Raw genomic sequence first — 22,090 nt, 5'->3', positions numbered from 1 at the left:
CTTGCCAGCAAAATAGGATCATAGAAAGGTTAGGCTGGAAGGAGCATGGCTGAAACACCCGAAAAGAGAATGATTAGTGTTTTGCTTGCTTTTAAATATTTCTTTCAGTGGAGATTTCGTATTCTCACTCTGCTTTTTCCTGTTTCCTTATCCATGTTACTAGAATAATGAATCTCATTGTAATGATGACTTTTTATGCAACAACATGTTGTTGTGTTTGGTTTATGATCCAGTATGATCCCAAATGACTTTCTGAAGAACTGTTGCCTAGTCAGTTGTTCCCCATTCTCTGTGGGTTCAGATAATTGTTCTTGCCGCAGCAAAGAGCTTCTGACCATTCCTTATTAAAATTCTTCATGTCATTTCTCCAGGCAGTGTTGTTTTGAATTGAAGTCTTGTTCTCCTGATACAGTTTTAATTTGCTTAACTTTATGCCTCTGAAAGTTTAGCAAGTATATTGTTGGGGAAGATGAAACAGGAAAGCCTTATAAATATGATTGCCTGACAAAAGATTTTGGGAATAAGAAAACTACAGGCGACATCGAAATGAAAGCCACCTTTGAGATACCAAATCTTAGTTACTGAACAACTGGAAAACAATGGTATGGCCGACTGAAGGTAATCCCCTCTTGATTGAACAATACCCTCTGCTTGCAGGCAGGTCCAAGGGTCAGAGCAGACCCTACTAGCTCAGCAGAAGGGGTCCAAAGAGTAGAAGTTAAGATGTAACACTCTATGGTAATATAAGAACTCTTATAGGCTGTGTGTAAATGCTATAGGATTTGTATCTTGTATTAGATTGGTTAGTGACAATTAGAATATTCAGTACAGAAGATGATTTATTATATTGTAACCAGGACTTCAGACACTTACTATTCTCTCATCACTCTTACTATACTCTACACACATTCTCTCTCACTACTTCTTCACCCTCATTCCTCTCACTCTCTCTCTCTCTTTACTTACCCGCTTACTCTCTTGCTCTCTTGGGCCTGCTCAGAGCTGCCAGCTGCAGCTCTAAGCAGTGCCCCTGTACCCACGCCCTTTGCAATAAACCGCATGTTCCAACATCTGACTACAGAGATCTCGCGTCTCCACCCGTCACCGTATCCGTCCATCTCCGTCTCCGTCCGAGCACCCCTCTAGCTCCCACATATATACTCCATTCTGCTGAGTTGTTAATGAAAGTATTAAATGGCATCAGATTCGGGACAAAATCCTGTGGAGCACAACTCAGTGTTTCCTTCTGTTTTGGTGTATAACTACCCCCAAGTTCAACTTTGCTTTTTCACATTCATATTTCTTCTAACTCATCTATTCACTGGTAGCTTGTGAGAATGTTACATGAGATGGTAAGAAAAGTCACGCTAAAATATAGCTGTGATTGCTTGTCATCCATCCATAAGACCTGTTACTGCATCCCAGCAGTAAATTACACTGCCTATGACATACTACTGGTACATCTTGGCTACTGGTAATCTTTTTGGTCTTTCCTAAGTGCTTAAATATTACTTATTTATTTCTGTATTTTTCTAGGCTGAGTGGTCTACAAGTCCTCTGCTTCTTTTTTGTCCCTTTAACCCTATTTTCAAAGATAGTCTTTTTATCAATCTGTCATTTGCTTATTCTCTCCTTGTTCTTGGCAGTGAGGATACATCCTGTCATTTGATGCATTTCCCATTTTATTTCAGGGCTTGGTCTCCTGTCTCTGCACACTGTATGAATGTGCATGCGCCCTGGGCTTTTTTGGAAGTTGGTTAGTTCTGTTCAAGAGCACAGCTTTGTTACACAGATAGGAGGGGTATATACTTCATCAGATTTACCTTCAGCTTTGTCCCAGGAGCCACTGCACCTTCAGGTACACTTGTGCTATGACCTGGGTCACATAGCTCTCTCCCTCATACCCTATTCACTCAGCGGCCTGTTAACTAATACATTAGCTGACACTTGCTATTGTTGATGATAATATCAACAAAGAATTATGATCTTTTTAAAATGTCAGAGGTATTAAATGTGACCCAGATGATTTAGAAGCAGTAAGCTAAAAGGAATAGTAACTGCAGCTTTTAAGTGACGTTAATGATGAAAGTTAGTGCAAAAAAGACCAAAACAAAGTAATAAACATCTAGAATTAATTCATACTCTGCATATAATTTTACTTCTCTGCTGAGTAACAAGCCAAGACCACATTCTTTGTTGTTTCTTATAGTAATGTTTGCAGAGCAATCTCTTGTTGTCACTGGCATCCCTTCCCAGTTGTCTCACCCTGCAGTTGACCCTTTTCTGAGTGTGTCCCTGCATGCTGTATTCCTTTAGACTTGTCAGTAGAAACCAGAACTAATTTGCACTTTCTATTCTGATCTTTCTGTTTGAGCTCAACAATGATCAGTTGATCTCTCACTGTATTGCCTACTCTTCCTTTTCATCAAGGGCAGAGTTGCAAATTAACATAATGTAATTTCTATGTGAAAACTACTAGTTCATCCAAATTATTTTCTGTTTCTTTTTAGGTTTGCATTTTCTCTGCAATTTAACCTACTTATTTTTCTAGACTAATAAAGTCTGCCTACTTGATGGTCACTGTCTTCATTGTACTCTTCACCCGCTGTTAAAAATCACAGATAAACCAAGTTGCCTTCCAGCCCAAGTTTCTTATGAAGTTTTCTCATATTGACAAGGATGAAAATCCAGAGGAATTTCTTTTCCTTCTTTCTTCCTTCTTTATCTGTGCATGTCTTGGCTACTTATTCTGATTGCTTCTGAAAAACCTGATTTGCTTGGCTTTTCTTGATCTAGTGGTGGATCAGTCCACTGCTGTGATACTGCCATTGCACTTCTGAGCATGCATCTGTATCTCTGACATACAAGACACAGCTGGATTTTTTTTCTGTTCTGTTGGTTTTTGTTTGATGTTTTTATGTGGTTTTGGTTTTCTTTGGCCTGTTTTATTTTAATGAACGGTTCCTCTTCTGGTAGAGGATGGTGATTAAATGGATTTTCAGTATAATCTCCATGTGCAGATTTACTGGGGAGTGCAGTGGGGACTTCAGTACCCTGTTAGTACTAGTGGATGCCATATGTGTTTTGACATAATGGGATGTGATTGTATGACTCCATTCTTGCCTTCCCAAGGAGTTTGGGTTTCAGGTATCCTTCCCTCTGAGTGGCTCGACCAGCTCATGTTCAAAAGCACTGATACCAGACTCTATTTAAGCTGTAAGCAGTTACAAAAGGAAAAGTATTCTATTTCTTGTTTACTGGATTAAGCTGTGTTTTACTAGCTTTGAAGCTGTGAAACTCCTATTTAAGAATTTGATCTACCCTGTTTTTCTATAAGCAACTAGGAAAAGTAACTGAACAACTTGTTTCCCAGTGTTAAGAAGCTGTTGCAATTATCCTCACTGTATCACTACACTGCCACTAGTTAAACTGTTAGTAAAAAGTGAAGTGTGCCTGAGGCAAGTTTTTCATATTTATTTCTAAGTCTGATTGAAAAGAAAATTCTGGTTTGCATTTTGTAATCTTTATTTTACCCTCTTATGTTGAAAAGTGCATGGAAAGTGTAGAACTCTGCAAATACCACAAAGCCGGGAAGATTACAAGAACCTAGACATATAAAGACAAGAACTTTATATCCTGTTCAGTAGCAGACCAGCCAGAATTTATTATCGTAATCTGAAATAGAAGAGTGGAGTTTTTTCTTCGTCAAGGAGCCATCATGCAGCTGTGACTCCACTCTTACTTCCCACCTGAATCTGTGTGTCCCAACATACTCAAGTAACTCTCTAGGCTGAGCTCACTGAAGGATATTATGAATTACGCCATACCAGACGATCTTAATGGTCCCCTTCTGTCTTGGCCTGTGTGGAGATGGATGTAGGAATGCATTTCCTGGCTTGAACTTGCTTATCTGACAGACTAGCAACAAAAATACTTATACAAGCTGTGCAGAGGGAGTAGTGGAGAGGTCTGCCCCAATGTATTTAACAGTATGAATTATCTTGTGTTGCATTTGTAACTGACAATATGTCATCTCAGCCAAGTTGGGGAAATCCTCTCTTATCAGGTATTTCTAAAATCAGGCAATTTCAAATCTTTCATCATTCAGAAGCTACTTTCTCAGAAAATGTGATTTAGAGTTACAGCTTAGAAAAACACTGATTACAGCTGGGATAGGGATTTTGCCACAAATTTATGAAACCGGTCTGTCCTGAACAAAGGAGAACAATTCAGGTACTCAAAGATAAATGGAAACACTACATATGGCTGGTTTTCTGTAAGGAATAAAAAATAATTTTATGACATTTAGAATAGTTTTAACCAGAGGGAGAAAAAAGACTTGATATTTAGATGTCAAATACATGGCAGTTTTGGAAACAAACATGTAAAACACAGAGTATTACTTCTAATTAGTTTGTCTTACTGTTTGCTTGCTAATCTGTGCTTGTGTACTAGCTGACCAATAAGCAGAGACTAATTTTCAAGCCAGATGAACCATGTGCTGATTTTTTATGTAAAACCAGTAATATGGGATGGGAGTGAAGAGATTTTGATATAATACTCAAGGACTTTAGAGTATTATATCTTAAAGCTTTGTGGAGGAGATCTGGACCCATGCTTCCAGTACAATGATGATGCAGGGTTTGTATAGGATGAGCTGATGAGATGGGGTTGTGTGAATTGGTGGGCATTCCTGTGGCTGGGTTTGCTGCAGACACAGGGGAGCTTTGGCATTATTGCAATGAAGTGTGTAAGAGATCTCTAAGGATATCAGGCTAAATATTGAAGATACTCTCTTTTTACTTGTATTACTGCATTTTGTAGTTGCATTACACATGAGGGAATTTTCACATATAAAAATAATAATTTCAAATGTAGGTATGAAGTAAGGTTTTCTTTCCTTTTTTAAAAAGCAGATATAATAGGCTGTGATCACTGCATCATCAGGAAACCCAAGATGATGAGGGTTTTTTGCCTTTTTTTTTTTTTTTTTTCCCCCTGTAGCAGAGTTTTATCATCCTGTCACCTCTGGCTGTGGAAACACTGTTAAACACATTTATACAGTATGCTTCTGGTGGTTACCTACAGTGAGTTAATATTTTAAGGACAGGCTTTCATTTTTATTGATTTAGCAACGAAAAGATACATTAATAACATTAGAAAATACTAAATGCATAATGTATAATTTAAAATAAACAATGGGAACAGGTTTTAATAAATATTGCAGTCAATTTGATATTAAAATTGTGCGTTATTTTCCAGTATTCTTCCTCTAGTTTAAATTCACAGATTTCATAGTACAGCTACTTTAAAAATGAAACACTGTCTTCAGGATAATGAAAACATATTTAAGTAAAATAAGTTCCCTTTTTTTTGTACTTCTTCCTGTATTTGAGCTATTCCTTTATCTTAATTGGTTTTGCGTTTTTAGGACACTTCATTGCAATAAGTACCGAGGGCAATGATATATTTTCTGATTTCTGCTTATCTGTTCCATATTAGATTATGTTCAAGATGATAGGAGATACTGCTTTTTTTTTACATACTTTACTAGTAAAAGTGTTCTAAAAAAAAGCCTCCCAGCTTTATAGGAGTGGCATTTTTATCAGTGGTAGTTACTGTACATTTTATTACTTTTTCTGTGAAAATGAGTGTTGCAGAAAAGTTTTTGCAAAGATGGTGAGTCAGAAGAAGGTCTGAGGTGTGTACTTGTGGATTTTATACTGGGGATTTAAGTGACAAATTTGTCTTGTTTCTCAGCCATATTATGTCTGAGTATGTGAGGATGACGGATACAGAGCGTGACCAGATAGATCAAGATGCCCAGGTGTTTATGAGAACGTGTGCTGATGCCATTCATCAGCTCAGAACAGAAGGTAAACTAAGCAGCTCTTACATGTTTTTTCTTAGTTCTTGATAAAGGCTAAGGTAATGCTGAGTATTACATGGTGAATCTGAAATGCTCTAGGAAAGATATTGGTGAAGTCTTACTGCCTTTTTGTTTGCATGTGTAATCCCGTTGGCTGATTAGTACTGTAATTCATTTTCTTTAATGATAGTGGAAAGAGAAGCCAGAGCATAGAATTTTATTTATTTGTTCAAATATACCAGTTAACAAGTGAAAAAAAAGTCTTTACTGCTTGAGTAGTAATATTTACTGCTTGAGTAAATATTTACTGCTTGAGTAGTAATTCAGCACTGTGGCACAGAGGCCTAAACCAAAGCTTTCTAAATTTGGTGATTGTCATTTTCTAGCTTGTCTACCTGTAAGGTATTACAGGTGTAATACTTTCAAGTTTGAGATAATTAAATAACTTTAACAGTGTCCTGGTAAATTAAAAGCTTTTTTGGCAGCTTGAATATAGGTTCACAGCTTTGCTACACTATCTTGTGAAAGTCATAGAGAGAGAATTTCTGAATTGCCATTTTCAAGTTGACTTGCTGCATCTCTGTATTTAATCAATACACGAAAGATTTTCATCAGCTTTGAAATGCCATCTAAACATAGTTGTAGCATTATTCAGAATCACTGAACATCAGTCATGCATGAGAACTACATCGTATAAAAATGAGAAATATCAAGATATTTAATTAAAAGGATGCTTGACACAATAAATCCCAAATATATCCACATAGTCTATATACCAGAGAATTTGAAAAAGTTCAATAATTTAAGCTAGTTAAATCTCTAGATCTGTTTTGCTGTGCTTAGCTAGGTGACACCTATTCCTGTTTAGAATTTAATTGACATAGTAGAACTCTCTGGCATATATAAAAATACTATAGGATACTAGTTATTTTCAGGTTTTGGTTTCTTGTAATGACTTGCTGTTTTAGAGAATCTAATTTAAATATAGCTATGTTTGAAAGAAATACTAATATGTAACGTGTATAAAATGTGAGTAGGCTTTTGGATATAACTTGCATATCAACTGAAAGTGCAAACAGCTGTGGAATTCAGTAAAAAGTTAAAAGATTGTCTTGTATCTTTCTCTTGTATTTCAGCACACAAGGGTGTCCAGTCTGCTCAGGTAAAGGAGCACAGAACAGCTGTCTTGGACTTCATTGAAGATTACTTAAAAAGTACTTAGTATTTATTGAATAGTTAAAATCAGATTATTGCATTTTCCAAGAAAGGAATCTTTCTCTTCTAACCTGAAATTTTGTTTACTGCTGTCTTGAACAGGAGTGTGCAAGCTGTATTCTGAACAAAGAGCCATCCGAGTTAAGCGAGTGATAGATAAGAAGAGATTGTGAGTAGTGTCAAAAAATAGTTAAAATGTGCCTTTTACTTGTAGGACATACAGCAAAACTATTGTCCATGTTTAGATTCTAAGGAGATTGTTTTAATAGAAATTTGTGATTGGATGAGCAACTTCTGCTGTCAGCAGGTGCATTACAGGGTTCCTTACACTTTGGGCATGTAAAGTTAAATCTGAAAATGGCTGCAATTAGTGTTGTACTTCTCATTTAGGTATAAAAGCACCAAATCAGTAAAATGTGGGTTAATAAACCTATTTGACTTCTACAAATTCACCAAAAAAATTTTTTTTGCCTTTTTTTTAAAGGTCCTATCTTTCTGCTAAAGCAAGTGACTGTGTTGTTAATAAATACTACTTGAGATGGCAGGTGTTCATGGCAAGCAGAAACATGATGAAAATAAAAAACTAGAATGTAACTTCTGAACTGAAACAAGAGCTTCCACTTCTTATAGTGGCATTTGTTAAGGCTGCTAATGTAGAGCTGAAAATGTCTTGGAGACATTAAAGGTGATGTGCTTGATGCCTTTTTGGTCTGGTGGGATTTCTTTTTCAGTCAAGTTTCAAACCCTGTATTTCTTCATTTTCTTTTCCTGCATACTCCCAATTAGGAGATAGGGAAAATGAGCAGGTTTGCAATTTATTTAATACTTGGCTTTCCATGTCTTCTCACTCTGCATTATTTGAATAGCAACCTCAAGGTCCATTATCTATATTTTAATATAAAAATATATAGTTCTTGAACATGCACATAAATAAATTCTTGAGCACTTTTCCAAGACTTGATGCTGGTTTATCAGTTTGTTGTTTGGCTTGACCAGCTACAGTTACATTGAACCTGGAGAGATGTTTTCAAAAATACATAAGTATATGTTATTCAGAATCATTCAGCATGATTAAGCACAATTAGATTCACTCACATATATCCTCATGAGACATAAATAGTAGTACAAGCCGAAACCAAGAAAACAAAATACCCCAAACCACTTCTGAAATTTGGTGAGAAGCAATGAGTGAAAAGTAAGGCGTTGGTGTTTTTGTAGCTCCTATAACTTTTCAGAAAAAAACCATACAGAAATAAATGGTGTGGTATTTTTCATGTATAGAAATACAGAACCTTATCGGTATTCTTAATGTGAAAGAGCTTCAAAGAAAGATAGCATTGTTCCTGCAGTCATAGCAGTGGCTAATGAATACTAGCTCTTCTGTTGTACTCTTATGTTACTGTTTCCATGTGAAATCCCACATTCAGAAAAAGTCTCAATTTGATGCATTATTTCAGAAGTTAGAGTACCACTTAACTAAAGAGCAGTAAGGCATTAAGAATTAACCTGGAAGATACATTCTTTTTATGCAATATTGGAGGGTCCCTCTATGCCTCTATGGATGTAAGAACTAGAAAACAGATGTTAACCAGGTGGAGTCTGTTTGCATTGCAGATGTGATGTAATGGCTAAATAGTCATTTAAATTCAAATTCAATTTAAGTAAATCACAGGACATAACCCAATCTTTATTATGACTTAAAGAAAAATAGTATAGTTGATTTGTAATTTCCCCGAGGATTTCAGCAGGTGCTTTATGTGATAAGAACGTGTTCCTTCTCTTAAAAGAACTAGGCATTCTTTAAACAATGCATCCCAGACACTTTGTTCATTTTAAATTGAAAGTTTCCTGTATTCCCATACTGTGCAAAGTAAGGACAACAAACAATAAAGGAATATGTTTCTTTAGAAATAAATTAATCGTAGTGCAGCTCTTCTTTCCTGCAGTTTAGTCAATTTAAAATATATGCATGTCAGACAATACTGAAAAGTTTGCCATAGAAATGTTTCCTTTTATATCAATAACTACCCTAAGCTCTTCAACAAATTGCCTGAGTGTTACAATTTTCTTACAGAAGTTGCCTTTATGTATTCACTCACATTTTTTGATTAAAAAGTTCTGGGAGGACTAGTTTCGCAGAAAGAAAAGCTGAGAAATAGAAACACAAGCATTTTTTTCTGTAAAGGTACTTGGTTATGATTTTCAATTTTAATGTTTATTGGTATTCAAGATTATATTTAATTTCAGTTTTAAACTTCTTTTTCCATTAGAAGTTTTTGTGAATTATATATGCAATCATTCAAATCAAGCTGATATTTTTGTTACCTGGGGAATTGGTGTTTTATTAGTATTAAAACTATTATTTGAGCTGCACAGGTATGTAGATAAGTATTTTTTTCTTATTATTAGGCAAATTTGAGAGAAAGGAGAGGAGAGAAGAAGTTCTTCTCTGTAAAATTACCAAAAGCCCAGCACTTGTAGAGGTTTTATAACTAAAAAAAGTTCCCTGCTACTGTTTTTTCTTGTTAAATAGCAATCACTCAGAGATGACACTTGCATTACATTCTATTTTTCACAGAATTTCCTAATTATGGCTTAGAATTTAGACACAATGCAAAGAAGGAACACAAAAAGCAACACCTTCTGTTAGGCACAGGGGAGAGTTGCAAATCATAATGAGATTAACTCTTGATTATATTTGAGAGGGTAGGAAGTGATAAAGGTGGCACAGCAGGTGATGCCACCTATTGCTTTTTGATTTTTTGGTTCTTTAGTTTCTCCAAAAGCATTGCTAAAATTTAACTGCTTGCTATGTAGCAGTTACAGAATTCATTGTAGACAAAAATAAACCACAGAAATTTACAGGAAAAAAATACATTGCCACTAATTTTCAACATTTTTAATGCCACACTGAAACATACTTGACAAGTACTTAATATATAATCACTAAATAAGCTTCTCATGTTTTGCATTGCCATTGTATTAAAATTATGTAATAGGGACTTAGAAGTAGTATAAAAAAGCTAATTCTATTGTATTTCCTTTGTGATAAATGAAAATATAAAAGTAAAATTATCATAATTATTTGAAAAAAATAAAGAAATAGTGCTTGGCCATTGCTACTAAAAATTTTTCAGTATGACCAAAATGTTGGCTTTTTTAAAAAATAAAATTTAATACACTGGATTTTTGAAAGAAAGTTTAATAAAGTATTTTTATGCTGTAGCATGAAAATAGGCTATAGCCTTCAATATTCTCCTCAACTCTGAGCATGTGGTGCATTTTGTCCAGGAATACGATTCCTGCTTCTTTGCCTCTGTAACAATATTTGAGTGACAGTTGCTAAGTACATTTTGTATCTTTACTGGAAAATCTTTAATGTGAAGTTTGCAAGAGTTAAAGTACTGAATTTCGTAATCTGTGATTGTTCTCATTTTAGAGAAATACATCTATGTAGTATCAGTTAAATCACAGGCTCTTGTACTTCTAGGTCCAAACTTGAACCTGAGCAGAGCAATGTGTCCAGATCACCTCTTTCCCCTGAAAAATCTTCACAGAGTCCTTTAGATGATTCTGAAGAAAAACTTTCTGTTGAGGAAAGCAAAGGTAAGAATAAAACGTAGTTAATTTAAGTGGCAAGACCTGTCCAGTCAATAGTACTTCCTTCACTTTAGAAGGGCCAGTTGCTGTGACTGGCACGTTTTCCATTTTCATCTTCCTTGAGCTGATCAGGCTTCTGTGAAGCATATTGTGAGACTGAGGAAGCAATGTCTTAAATTTTTGACATGTCAGATAAACAAGTATTATGCTTTGTTGAATTCCTCATCTTCTTGATAAACTCTACATGAACTCTTTCCTTTTTACTTATTTTTATCAATGTCATATTTTCTGAAATTTGTCTGATTTTCCCATATTGCTTTAACTGAATGAAAAGAATGAGAAAGTAGGTCAACGACTCTTGGGAACATTCTGTAGTTTTTAAGCACAGAGACCTTGAGTTGGACACTTCTACAGTAGGAACTCAAAGGTAGAATAGCCTCACAGAGAGGAGGTTATTGGCTTGCCAGATCCAGTAGTTTTGGGGCTTTCTTCCTGAGGGCATTGAGTTTCCCTGCTGGGAGGGTTGCATCTCATCTTTCAGTGGGCAGGAGATAGCCAGAAGTCCAAAGCAGAATATCTGACCCTCGGGTCATTTCAGATGGTGCAGATCTTGACAGGATTTGTGAACATTGGTTGTCATTGCTTGGTTGCCTGCTTCTCAGGCTGAGGGATAGAAACCATTTCAATTCTCTTCGCAATTTCAGCCTGTCCTGGGATGTGTATGCTGGCAGAGCTTTGGAGCAGAGTGCCTTTTGGAGTACCACCACAATGCAGAGAATTTCAGGTTTCATACCTAAAGAGAAATCTTGTTTCTGTGATTCTGGAGTTGCTTTCTCTGGTTTGAGTTCTCCCACTTGTGCTGTCTAGAAGAGACCAAGGTACCCTGTGATTTACAGCAGGAATTTTTTTCCTTCTAATTACATTATATTGGGATAATACTTCATCAGGATAGAACAAATGTAGTGGTTGGCTATATTATTCTGATAAACAGTTGTTGTTTCTTTAGTGATTTTTATTAAAAGAGTGAAGTTCCTCTGTTTGGTGATGCCAGGGCCATATGGAGGGTGGATTCATATGAAGTGGGTGCTCCACTTTTGGATGGAGCCTCAAATACTGAATTACCTCACAGTGTGTGAACAGCTTCATTTTCTGATAATGGCTTTGCTTATCTTCCTAACCAGTTTGTACTTCTGCAGCCCTATCAGTGTGCCTTTTTTTTCCCCTAACACTGAATTTATTGTAAGAAGTACAGGTTTTGATTATGTGCCGTTTCTAGTGCTTACTACCTTTTTATAGTGTGTCATAAGTGATGCAGCAGACAGGCACATAGAATGAGTTTCACCTTAACCTGTTATCACTGTTTTGCAGCTGTGAGCTGGTGTCACTGGAGAAGCAGCAGCATAGTAGCATCTTCATTGCCCTGTGCTCTTTCCTTGTTACCAAATGTCCCTGCAATCTCTGGAAGCGTGCACTACCACCACATAGTGTCATTACAATTTTTAGCTCCAAATATCTGTGCCACACCATGGAAAATACTGTTCTTTGGTTGCCTTGGACACAGCAAACCACTGCAGTAAATAGAAATACAGCTAATTTGTTGCATGTTAATTTTGATTACTCCAGTTTTCACTTTTATGAGTTTTTGCTTTAATTTTTATGAGAAAGTAGGGGTCCTGCCACACAAGTGGTGCTACTGCAGTACTTACAGAGGGGTTAGCTGACTAGACTTTGAGAAAACTATGGAACTTGTATATCATAAATAAATCTGTCTGGAACAGTATGCAAATGCACACAGCCTGCAATTCCTCACATAAGGATAAGTGCTGGTTGCTGCTGCTTATAGGAATCAGCCTTGTGACTTTGCTGGTAGGTGGTTGTTGAAGTGTGAAAATAGCATGAACAAGATGACTAGGAAACAAGAAGCTCAGTTTTAAGTCTTACAGCCTTTGATTTATATTTTTTTTCCAAGTAACTTTTCAAATTTTTAAGAAACGGGAGAAATGTTTTTGAAATAAGCTGTTTTATCCTCAGGATGTTGGTGGTTTAGAGAATGGTGATAATTTGTTTTTATGAATTAGCCATCAGCAGCATGCCTGAGTCCCTTGGGTTAAATCTCATCTGTAAAGATAGTTTTGAGAGCAGCTTGTGGTGTTGTCCTTAATTTGAACATTATGATGAACAGCTGAATGTGCTACTAAATGTGCTGAAGCACAACTTGGGTTTTGTCTGTTTTTTTGGCAGAAACCAAAGCAAAAGGATATTACTTTTGTTTTGAGGCAAAGCACCTGTTTACATTAGAATCATAGTGGACATATCTCATGGTAGGAAAATAGCCTCTCTGGAGAGTGCTTTTATATACTGGCAGTATTTATTTGCATATTACAAATTTGACATTTAGTTTATGGAAATAAATGTAAATAATGAGTAGCTTTTGAACTGGTCCACAAGCTTAGCAGCTGTCTCCTTTCAGCATGGAAAAAGGTTCAGAGGATTTGGTCATTATTTTGTATCTCTCTCATGAGTTAACTACTTCTCTTTCTGAGATAGAAATGTAGTTTGGCTTTTGCTGGCTGAATTGCAGAAAAGCATTAATGTCAGCTCCCTGAAAGCTGCAGAAAGCCCAGAACGTACCACAGTGACAGGAGGAACCCTGGGGAGATACGTATTTCTTGCTTACCTCTTATCCTAAGTATATTTGCTTATTAGCAATCACACTGGATGCAGATGCTGTTTTTTTAACAGTGCTGGCAGGGCCTGAAACTAATTGGTTCCTCTGGGATAAAATAGGATATTTTTTCTTTTTTTTTTTTCTCCATAAATGAATTATCTTATTTTGTTTGAATACGGTAAACTGTTTATTATAATTTTGATATAATGTAAATACATTGTTTATTTTAAAAAGTTAAGTTTTGTGTTTCTGTAGAATAGACTTGAAATATTGATAATACCCCATGAAAAAAATAGTTGTATGCCTTCTAAACAATCTTTGAAGATATTCTTGGGTTTATATTTTATTACTCATAAGAAAGAACTGATCTATCTTGAGGTTTGGGGGTTTTTTTAAATTTATTATATTCCTTATCCACATCCCTCATTTGTAACACTGTCACTGTTTACGCATTCTGGTTTGGTTGTTGGGAAGCCAAAAAAAAACATTTATAAAGGAGACCTACACAATACTCTTTCACAATATTAATGTTTTCAAGAGTTTGCGCAAATACTATCATGAAGGATAAAAGGGAAAACTTCTCCTTATATCTCTTTCCATAAATGTGTTTATAAATAGGACTACTCCTTTCAGAGGCTTCCCAAGATAAGTCAGTCTCTGAATGATGATGCATCACTGCTGCTTAAGCAGTTGAAAAAAAAATATGTCTAGGAAGTTATAACAAAAGAAATTAAAATACACATAAATGGCTAAAAAATTTGACTGGGATAAATAGGAAGCCTGAAATGTATGAAAAAGTAAAAACTAAATCTTTCTGTGTTTTAATTTGCAGCCTGCATCTGATACATCAAAGAGGTTGAGTGTTGATCCATTGTGGGGTGGTACAAATCTCTCTTGGGTTTTGTAAGAATGTTACAGCCAGTGGGGAGAAGAGGCTCTCTCAAGGCTGCAGTCTTAGAAGGTTTTTAAACACTCATGCTTCAGAAACAGTAGATTCCTGTAGAACAGATTATTTTCTTCCCCATTCTAACTTCTTCCTCTATAATCAGAAGTATATAATTAAGCCTAAAATTAAATCTTCTAGAAAGGAATATCCCAGAAATAGCCCTTCAAGATCTTTTATGCCCAACTCATACAAAGATTTATGCAGATGAGTAGCTTTAATCAAAGGGAAAATACTACTGAAATGAATGAAGCAGCTTTGATGTGTTATGATTAATTTGTGGGGTTGGAGCTGATTCCTGTTATATGCAGGAAGACCCCTTCCACAGTGTGATGTGGGATTTGCACTGTAATAGGAAGTTTGAACAGCATGACAAAAGCAAATTTGTCTGTGAGCTTTGCTCAAAACATCTTTGAGATTTGTTTTTAGTTTTTGAAAGGAGGAGCTGGTGTCTCAGTGGAAGATAATACTTTGCATATAGACTGTCATTTTGAAAATTGTGTGTTTTCATCTGTTAAAAGACAACTACTACAGCATTTTGTGCCCAAACAGTTTGTTAGTGCATTATGAGTTGTTTTACATCCTTGTCTGTCAGTATGTTAATGCAACTCCCTTTAGTTCACAAAATTAAACCTACACGTAGACTTTTGGCCCAGTTTGGACTTAAAAGTTACTGGTGTAATTTTGTGCTGTAAATACAGGGTGAATCTCAGTAATTGACCAAGGAGATAGAACGATTTCACCAGCAGTCTAACATGGATGAAAAATTATCTTGACTTTACTATTCAGTGCTCTGTACTATTCCATGTCTCAAGTGTTTGGTGGCTCTTTTACAGACAGGAATCTGCCTGATGCCCAAGGTAACCTTGGATTGTGGGGGGACGGCAAAGGTGAAGATGAGCTGTCGCCTGAAGAAATACAAATGGTATGTTTATCTTGTGCCTAATTGGCCATTTTATTGTATTTTCTGCTGTAGTCATGTGTGGTAAAAAAAATAGAGATTCACCTAAATTAATTTTAAACATTTTATGCAGAATAATGCCATAAGAAGATACCCCTTTTGCTTGTGACTTCCTGGTTCTTCTCATAGCAGCTAATATTTAAACATATTACAAAATGTTTACATGGAGACATGAAATTAATAAAAACTATTTTTCAACAATTGAAATTAAAATTGTTTTTTAACACTACAATTACTGATTGCTTTGTTTAGTCAGGAAACAATAGAAGTCAAGGCAATATCCAAAGAATCATTATGAAACTTCTGAAAATAAATTGTTTGCCCTTTTTTCTTGGGCAGTTTCTAGAACACAAATAGTAGTAGTATTTAACTATTACTGTGAAGTTATACTTCATATTTTTTATTTTTTTATTATCAAGATCAGATTGGTTTCCTAGAAGGAATAGCTACAAGCTGTCTATCACAACAGAATTTAATGAATTTTAACACTTTTGCATTTACCTGCTATCAGCATGTTTAGAGATTGTTTGATCCAATTCTGCTTACAGTTGAACAGATAAAATAGAACATTTTTGATATAGGTATGATTGCTGACAGCTTGTCAGATTTTTTGAAATTCCTAAAATTCATCATTTTGACCACAGCTCAAAAGTCTTAGAAAATCTCTCTACATTAGCACCCACTACCTTGGGTTTATATAGAGAAAGAAAAACTGATTTCAATCAGTTGCTGTGCAGATTTCAGAACAGTGAGCTTTATTGAGGCAAAGGGCTGCAGCAATATGAGTTTGTGAAGCTTCCTTGGCAGTGATTCGAGGTGTTCCCAGACACAGCACACATCATTCTTCCAGTCACAGATGAGTAAGTTGCACATAATTATGGTATGACTTGCTAAAGAGAAAATGTTCTTCAGAGGCTGCTCTGTATGCTCTCATATTGTTCTTCAATGCCAGTCTAAAATCTAGAGGCTTACTCCTGCTTTCTGTTTGCTTTTAAAAGAGAATTCTTTACATATTTTCATTCTCCTCCCTTTAGGCACAATACTGTTAGGCCCCTTGCTGTCAGCTTCCAGAGAAATGGGGAAACAAGAGTTGGAGATTATGGCTTTGACAGGGCCTTCTGACTGAAAGCTAAATGCAGGTTGTGTTTTGTAGGCCTAGGATCATAGGAAAAATCTCCTCTCCAAAAGGGTTGTCAAGCTTTGGAACAGACTGCTCATGGCAGTGGGGGAGTCACCATCCCTGGTGGTATTTAAAAGACATGTAGACATGGCACTTAGGGACATGGTTTAGTGCTGGCCTTGGGTTAATGGTTATCTTGATGTGTAATGTCTTTTCCATCCTAAGCAATTCTATGAAAAGGGTAGACTGCAGTCTGTAAACTGCTGTGTTGGTTTTAAATTGGGATGGTTTGTGTCAAATCATACTTAACAAATCTCAATCATGTTTTCATGATCCTTCATGTAGATAAAATAATGAATTAAAGCCCTATCATTGCTACAGCAGCAATTCCTATCAGTATTTTACCTTCAGGAGAGAGCTTGATGTTGTTCAAATGTTTGCAGGCTATTGCATGATATGCACAATAGATTTCAGTTTATAACTCTGAATACAGGTATATTAACAGTTTTTACAGTTACTGATGATGAGCAGATGTCTTGTGGTTGCATTGAGTGGGAAAAATCTGACTCTGCCGTTTGGAGTCATGAAAATACCTACTTTTCTCTGACTTTATCTTTTTTTGGTTGGCTGGTCTTGTCTTAAATTCAGGAACAGCACATCTAATGACTTCTCTCATGGGATAACAAAAAGGAGTGGTGATTATTTCTTTTATGCATTGGATTTTATATATTAAGCAGTTTGTCACTTTATGCCATGCTTTGGTAACAGAATATTTCACTGTCATAAAAGAGGCTACTTCAATAAGCCAGAAATCGCTGAGCTGTACTGATCACTAGAGCTTTGTTTTATGTTCCCATCATGTAAATCCCTTTGTGGCACACTGGTATATGATGTCTTCAGTGCCCAAACCCTTTGTTCAATTGACTGTTTTAGCATATCTTAGCTGCTGTCTGTGCAAGTGCTCCATCAGCCATGATTTCAAGTTGCAAAGATCATTTAGCAGTTTAAAAGGCAATCTGTGCCAGTGGAAGCTTTTAAATATCAAAGGGGCTTTTAAAAGAATACTTTCTCAAGTGGATTTGTGCTATTTGTAAAGGATTAAAGTAATTCACTGTTTCTTTACTGAAAATTTGTCTTCTCAATTAGTTACCATCTCAGTCTTACTAAGGCAGCAAATTTGGGAATTTCTAATGTTGAATATTTGTACAGACATACTTATCCTTACAGAAGTCAGAAAAAACAATTGCTGCTTGGTGGCCCCACATAGTCACTCAAGGACCAACCAGTGATCCCAGTGCTAGATCTCATGGCTCTATTTCATTGCTCTGTTTCTTGGCTTTGTTGTGAGGTGGCTCCACCAGAACCAGACATAAAATGGTCATGAATGTAAAGCAGTGCAGTGATGAAGCACCTTTAGCCATCTGCTGCTGTGAAGTAAATATCATGGTATTTTAGGCAATTATATTTTCAAAAATGGTCTGTTCTGTGGGTGGTGTTGCTACAGACAGCAGTGACAATGACACTTGAATGTATTACAACACTGGTATTACTTTATTTGACAAAACCATTGGATCTTTAGAGTGGAAATCAATGGGACCTCATGGAAACTGTGCAGTGTGTTGCTCTCTGTTCCCCTTCAATTCACGGGGCTGGGCACCTTTCCTGAGACCTCTGCCCCACAGTGAAGGTGACAGTGCCCTGTAACCCCCCTCTTAGTGAAATCCTTTAACCCAGGAGAGGAGGCTGTTCTTACCAGTAGACAGTGAGCCTCTAGTACAAAAAGAAATCTGGATGCTAAAAGAAATAAAACATTTTTCTTCATTCTTTATGACAGAAATTGCCCATACCAGAAGACTAAACCTTTTTCTGTGAGATTCACTGTTACCCTTCTTCAAACACATACCTGTCATTTCCGATTTACTTCTATGAAATTGAACCTAAATATTTCATGTGTCATTTCCTTCTTCCCTTTTTCCAGTTTGAACAGGAGAACCAGAGACTTATTGGTGAAATGAACAATCTCTTCGATGAAGTCAGGTACAATTTTCTGTTACTTGACAAACAGTGGCCCATGCCAGTCCCATGCCCCAGTCAGCACCTGTGTGCAGGGCATTGGCTGCAGGACACCTGCCCACACCCACTGTAGTGGTGTGGGAGGAGCTGGGACAAAACACGAGCGCCCAGGAAAGGAACTGCGTGCTGTCCCACCTTGTAAAGAATGGTTCTGAGGGACACAAACTATCCGGAATAGCACTGGTTAAGTCTGGAAGGTTTATATCCTCCCTTTTCCAAGTTTTAAAATACTAAATTTTCCATTTTATCCTGTTGTCCACTGGATATCCAGATGGCAGTAGGGGAGGTGCCACTGCTGACCCCATGCAGACAGGCAGTGGTGCAACTCACTCTCCCCAGCTGTGCAGAACACCTGAAGAACACTACTCAAGCTAGAAACTGACTTCTGTATTTCAATCCTAGGCAAGGTGAACTGCACAGGCCAGAGTAGCATATAAAAAGGGTGTGTCAAAATCAACTGCTTAGGGCCCACCATGGATTTTGTTATATGAAATGAAAGAAGGGAGACAGGTGGAACCCTGGCAGTGAGAGCTGCTCACTGAGCACTTCTGGGGGTGCCTTTCCCAGGGCTTCACTGTGGGCTGGTTGTCTTCCAACCAGGAACTGTCTGAGCCCTAGTCCCAGGCTATTGCTGCCTCACAGACAACTGACAAAACAGTGGCCTCCTGAGCAGCCACTTACTGGCTGAGAGTCTGAATGTGCAGCAGCAAGACATGTTTGCAGTAGTTTTTAATGGAGTATTTCTGTTCTTTGCCAAGACAAATTGAAGGAAAAGTGGTGGAAATCTCCAGATTACAAGAGATATTCACTGAGAAAGTCTTGCAACAGGTTAGTATAACTTAATACTACAGCAGCAAATACAGCTTGAGGATTTTCATGGGGGTAGTTTGGTCTTGGTTGCCAACTTTTGAACATAAGATTAATGAATCTGATCCAAATGTGAAGGAAAATATTTTTGTTTTTCAAATTCAAAATCAAGGTATTCACCGTTGTTACTTACTAGCATGTAGCAGGAATAGAAAATGAGCCATATGTGTTAGAATCCTCCCTCTGCCTCAGAACTGGTGTGCTGTTAAATGTGTTAAATTTAACAGGATCCTTTCTGAAAATGGTGGCACCTCTTCCAAAAGAGCTGGGAAAAATCAGACAGGTTAGATTTGACTCTAGATAAATGGGAGGCTTCCTACTGATCTTGGTGGTCTCCATTCAGATTTGTAAAACCACAGATAAAGAAATTACAACTTAATTGTATTACTCTATGCCTTTGTATTACTCTATGCCTTTGTATCAATGATACAAAGATGTAATACCAGATTTTATTTTACTTTTGAGTCTGCTTGTTCCCCAAGTCTATGGAAGAGTTTATTTCCTAACATTCATTACTATTTCTCAATTTTATTTCTTTTTTAAACAGGAAACTGATATTGACAATATCCATCAATTAGTTGTGGGTGCTACAGAGAATATAAAAGAAGGCAATGAAGACATAAGAGAGGTAATATCTTGAAGTTGTGTTTTAAACTCACTTGTTTCTCTTAACTTTCAGTTTTTTCCAGGTATGGCTTTAAACAGCATGTGTGAGCTCACCCATGGGGCCAGTACAGTGGGCACTGGGGTGTCAGGACAGGGCTTTGGGAAAACTGTACAAGGTAGCTGAGCTTCTCAATAGTTCACACTTGCTAACCATGACCTGAATAGCTACACAGGGCTGCACAAATCTACCTGGCCTCGGCAGTCTTTTAAACATAAAGGTCACCTGGCTGGCATTTAAGCACCTGTGAAGTTTTTTCAAAAAAAAGAAGGGTGGGGGGTGGCAGAAATTGCAGACTACCAATAAAAGAGAGTGCTGAAATGGTTGAAACTGGAGTTAGATGCCAAGTGTTAGCAGAAGAGACTCTTTACCACTCTGAACACTTCTTGCATGCTCTTAGTAAACAAACCTCTTCCACTTTTTTACTAATTAGAAGGAAAGGATGTTTTCTTTTGAGAACTGAGATTTCAATAAAAACTAAGTTCTAAATTAGGCTACTGAGTAAATGGCTCACTTCTTTCTCCCTTGTGAAAGCACACAGAAAAGGTATCTCAAGGATGAGTTATCCACTGCTCTGCTCTCCTGAAAAGTGCACCAAACATGGCAAGAACTGAAGCTGTATTTTGCATCACTTCTCACATTTGTAGGTAGAATGAACTTTCCTAAACCATCCTGAGAAACAGTAGCAAATGGTGCTAAAATAAAAAGCTTTGTTACTCACATTAATACTTGTATCACATAAGAAAAAAACCTTCCATATGTAAGTCTGAAAAATGAGATCAAAAAACAGGTCCCTTGCTGGTCTCAGGTTTGGAAAGGAAAATCCAAGAAAAATACTTGCTGTGAGACTGAAAGAAGTGACTGAGTCATCTCCAGAGTTGTCAGGAATTTGTTTGTTTGCTTTTGTTGTTTTTTCATTTGCTTAAGTCAGATCTTTATTAGAAAGATGGAGGCCTGATTACTTTTAATCATGGAATTTCACTTTTGGAATTTAAAACTAACTTTGAAGCATGTACTTTCTGATATAATGCCTAATGTTTGATTGCATGGGATCTTGGGATTTTAATGGTTTTTATTTTTTTCCAAATGTCCAATTTTAAGATTTTGAGTGTGACTTCAGTGTGATAAATCTAAAGAGGTACAGCCAACCTGACCTGTAGTCACCTGAAATTAAGGGGAAATTCTGTTGTTTCTCTTGTGGGAGGGAAGGGTGATGCCACTAACAGGCATTCTGGATTGCCCTTGCTGAAATTGTGTGTTTACTGGTGATGGTAACAGGGATAACCTTTTCCTCACAGGCCATCAAAAACAATGCTGGATTTAGAGTATGGATCCTGTTCTTCCTTGTGATGTGTTCATTCTCCTTGCTTTTCCTGGACTGGTATGATAATTAACTAAACATACTATTGTCTCCATGCACTGATTGTAAATGTAATCCTTTTTTCAATGGAGGGGGGTATATAGCATACCTATGTATTTTATGCATTTTTTCATACCTCTGTGATGGAAATATTTTGCAATAAATACATGTGTGCACATATCCAATAGTACATTCATTTAAAATCCCTTTATCAAACATAAAACCACACTTAATCCTCTGGAGAACATGAAACTCTTTGAAAGAGCTGTGAAGAAAGCTACAAGCTGGAGCAGAGCTACCAGGAGAAAAAACAACACTACTGGTTTGTCACAGCCACCCACCTGCGATGTGGAAAGTCCAGCTCCCATCCCAGATCAAGAGAAAACTGTTACTGTGCAAAAGCATCTACACTGTCTCAGGCGTTTATTTCATCACACCACTTCAGTACACAGTGATCACTTTGCACATAAATGACCTCTACTTCTAATCCTTTGAAAGTACTTGACTCAGAAATCAGCTTGATCTAATGGTAGTAATAATGATAAGGAGTCAACTAAAGAGCTTTACTTGTAAGTGAAAAGAGAGAATACAACATAAAGAGATTGTGCAATGAAACAGATGTTCTGGGATGCTGGAACAAAGCCAAAGGATAGACAATATTAAAGTCAAACTCTTCAAAGTACTAAAACTGGGAGCAATTTCTTAACTAAAAAAATTTTCAAAACCAAGTGTAGATAATAAAACTCCCTC

At 36.7% G+C, this 22,090-nt stretch overlaps 1 protein-coding gene across 1 annotated transcript in view; it reads left to right on the top strand.

Moving 5' to 3' along the window:
* STX18 (syntaxin 18) overlaps positions 1-21,520 on the top strand; it is a 60,890-nt gene extending 39,370 nt beyond the window's left edge. Inside the window, exons 3-11 of the mRNA XM_082281705.1 lie at positions 5,761-5,876; positions 7,006-7,083; positions 7,187-7,253; positions 10,575-10,690; positions 15,132-15,220; positions 18,355-18,413; positions 19,208-19,277; positions 19,864-19,944; positions 21,279-21,520. Coding sequence (XP_082137831.1) covers positions 5,761-5,876; positions 7,006-7,083; positions 7,187-7,253; positions 10,575-10,690; positions 15,132-15,220; positions 18,355-18,413; positions 19,208-19,277; positions 19,864-19,944; positions 21,279-21,374 — 772 coding nt within the window. The 3' untranslated portion in view covers positions 21,375-21,520. The remainder of the gene's footprint in view (positions 1-5,760; positions 5,877-7,005; positions 7,084-7,186; positions 7,254-10,574; positions 10,691-15,131; positions 15,221-18,354; positions 18,414-19,207; positions 19,278-19,863; positions 19,945-21,278) is intronic.
* Positions 21,521-22,090: the final 570 nt, after the last annotated feature.

Source organism: Coloeus monedula (genome assembly GCF_965178545.1).
Source record: "Coloeus monedula genome assembly, chromosome: 5".
NCBI lineage: Eukaryota > Metazoa > Chordata > Aves > Passeriformes > Corvidae > Coloeus > Coloeus monedula.
Note: the sequence above shows the minus strand (reverse complement) of the source record. Positions and strands in the feature narration are given on the sequence as shown.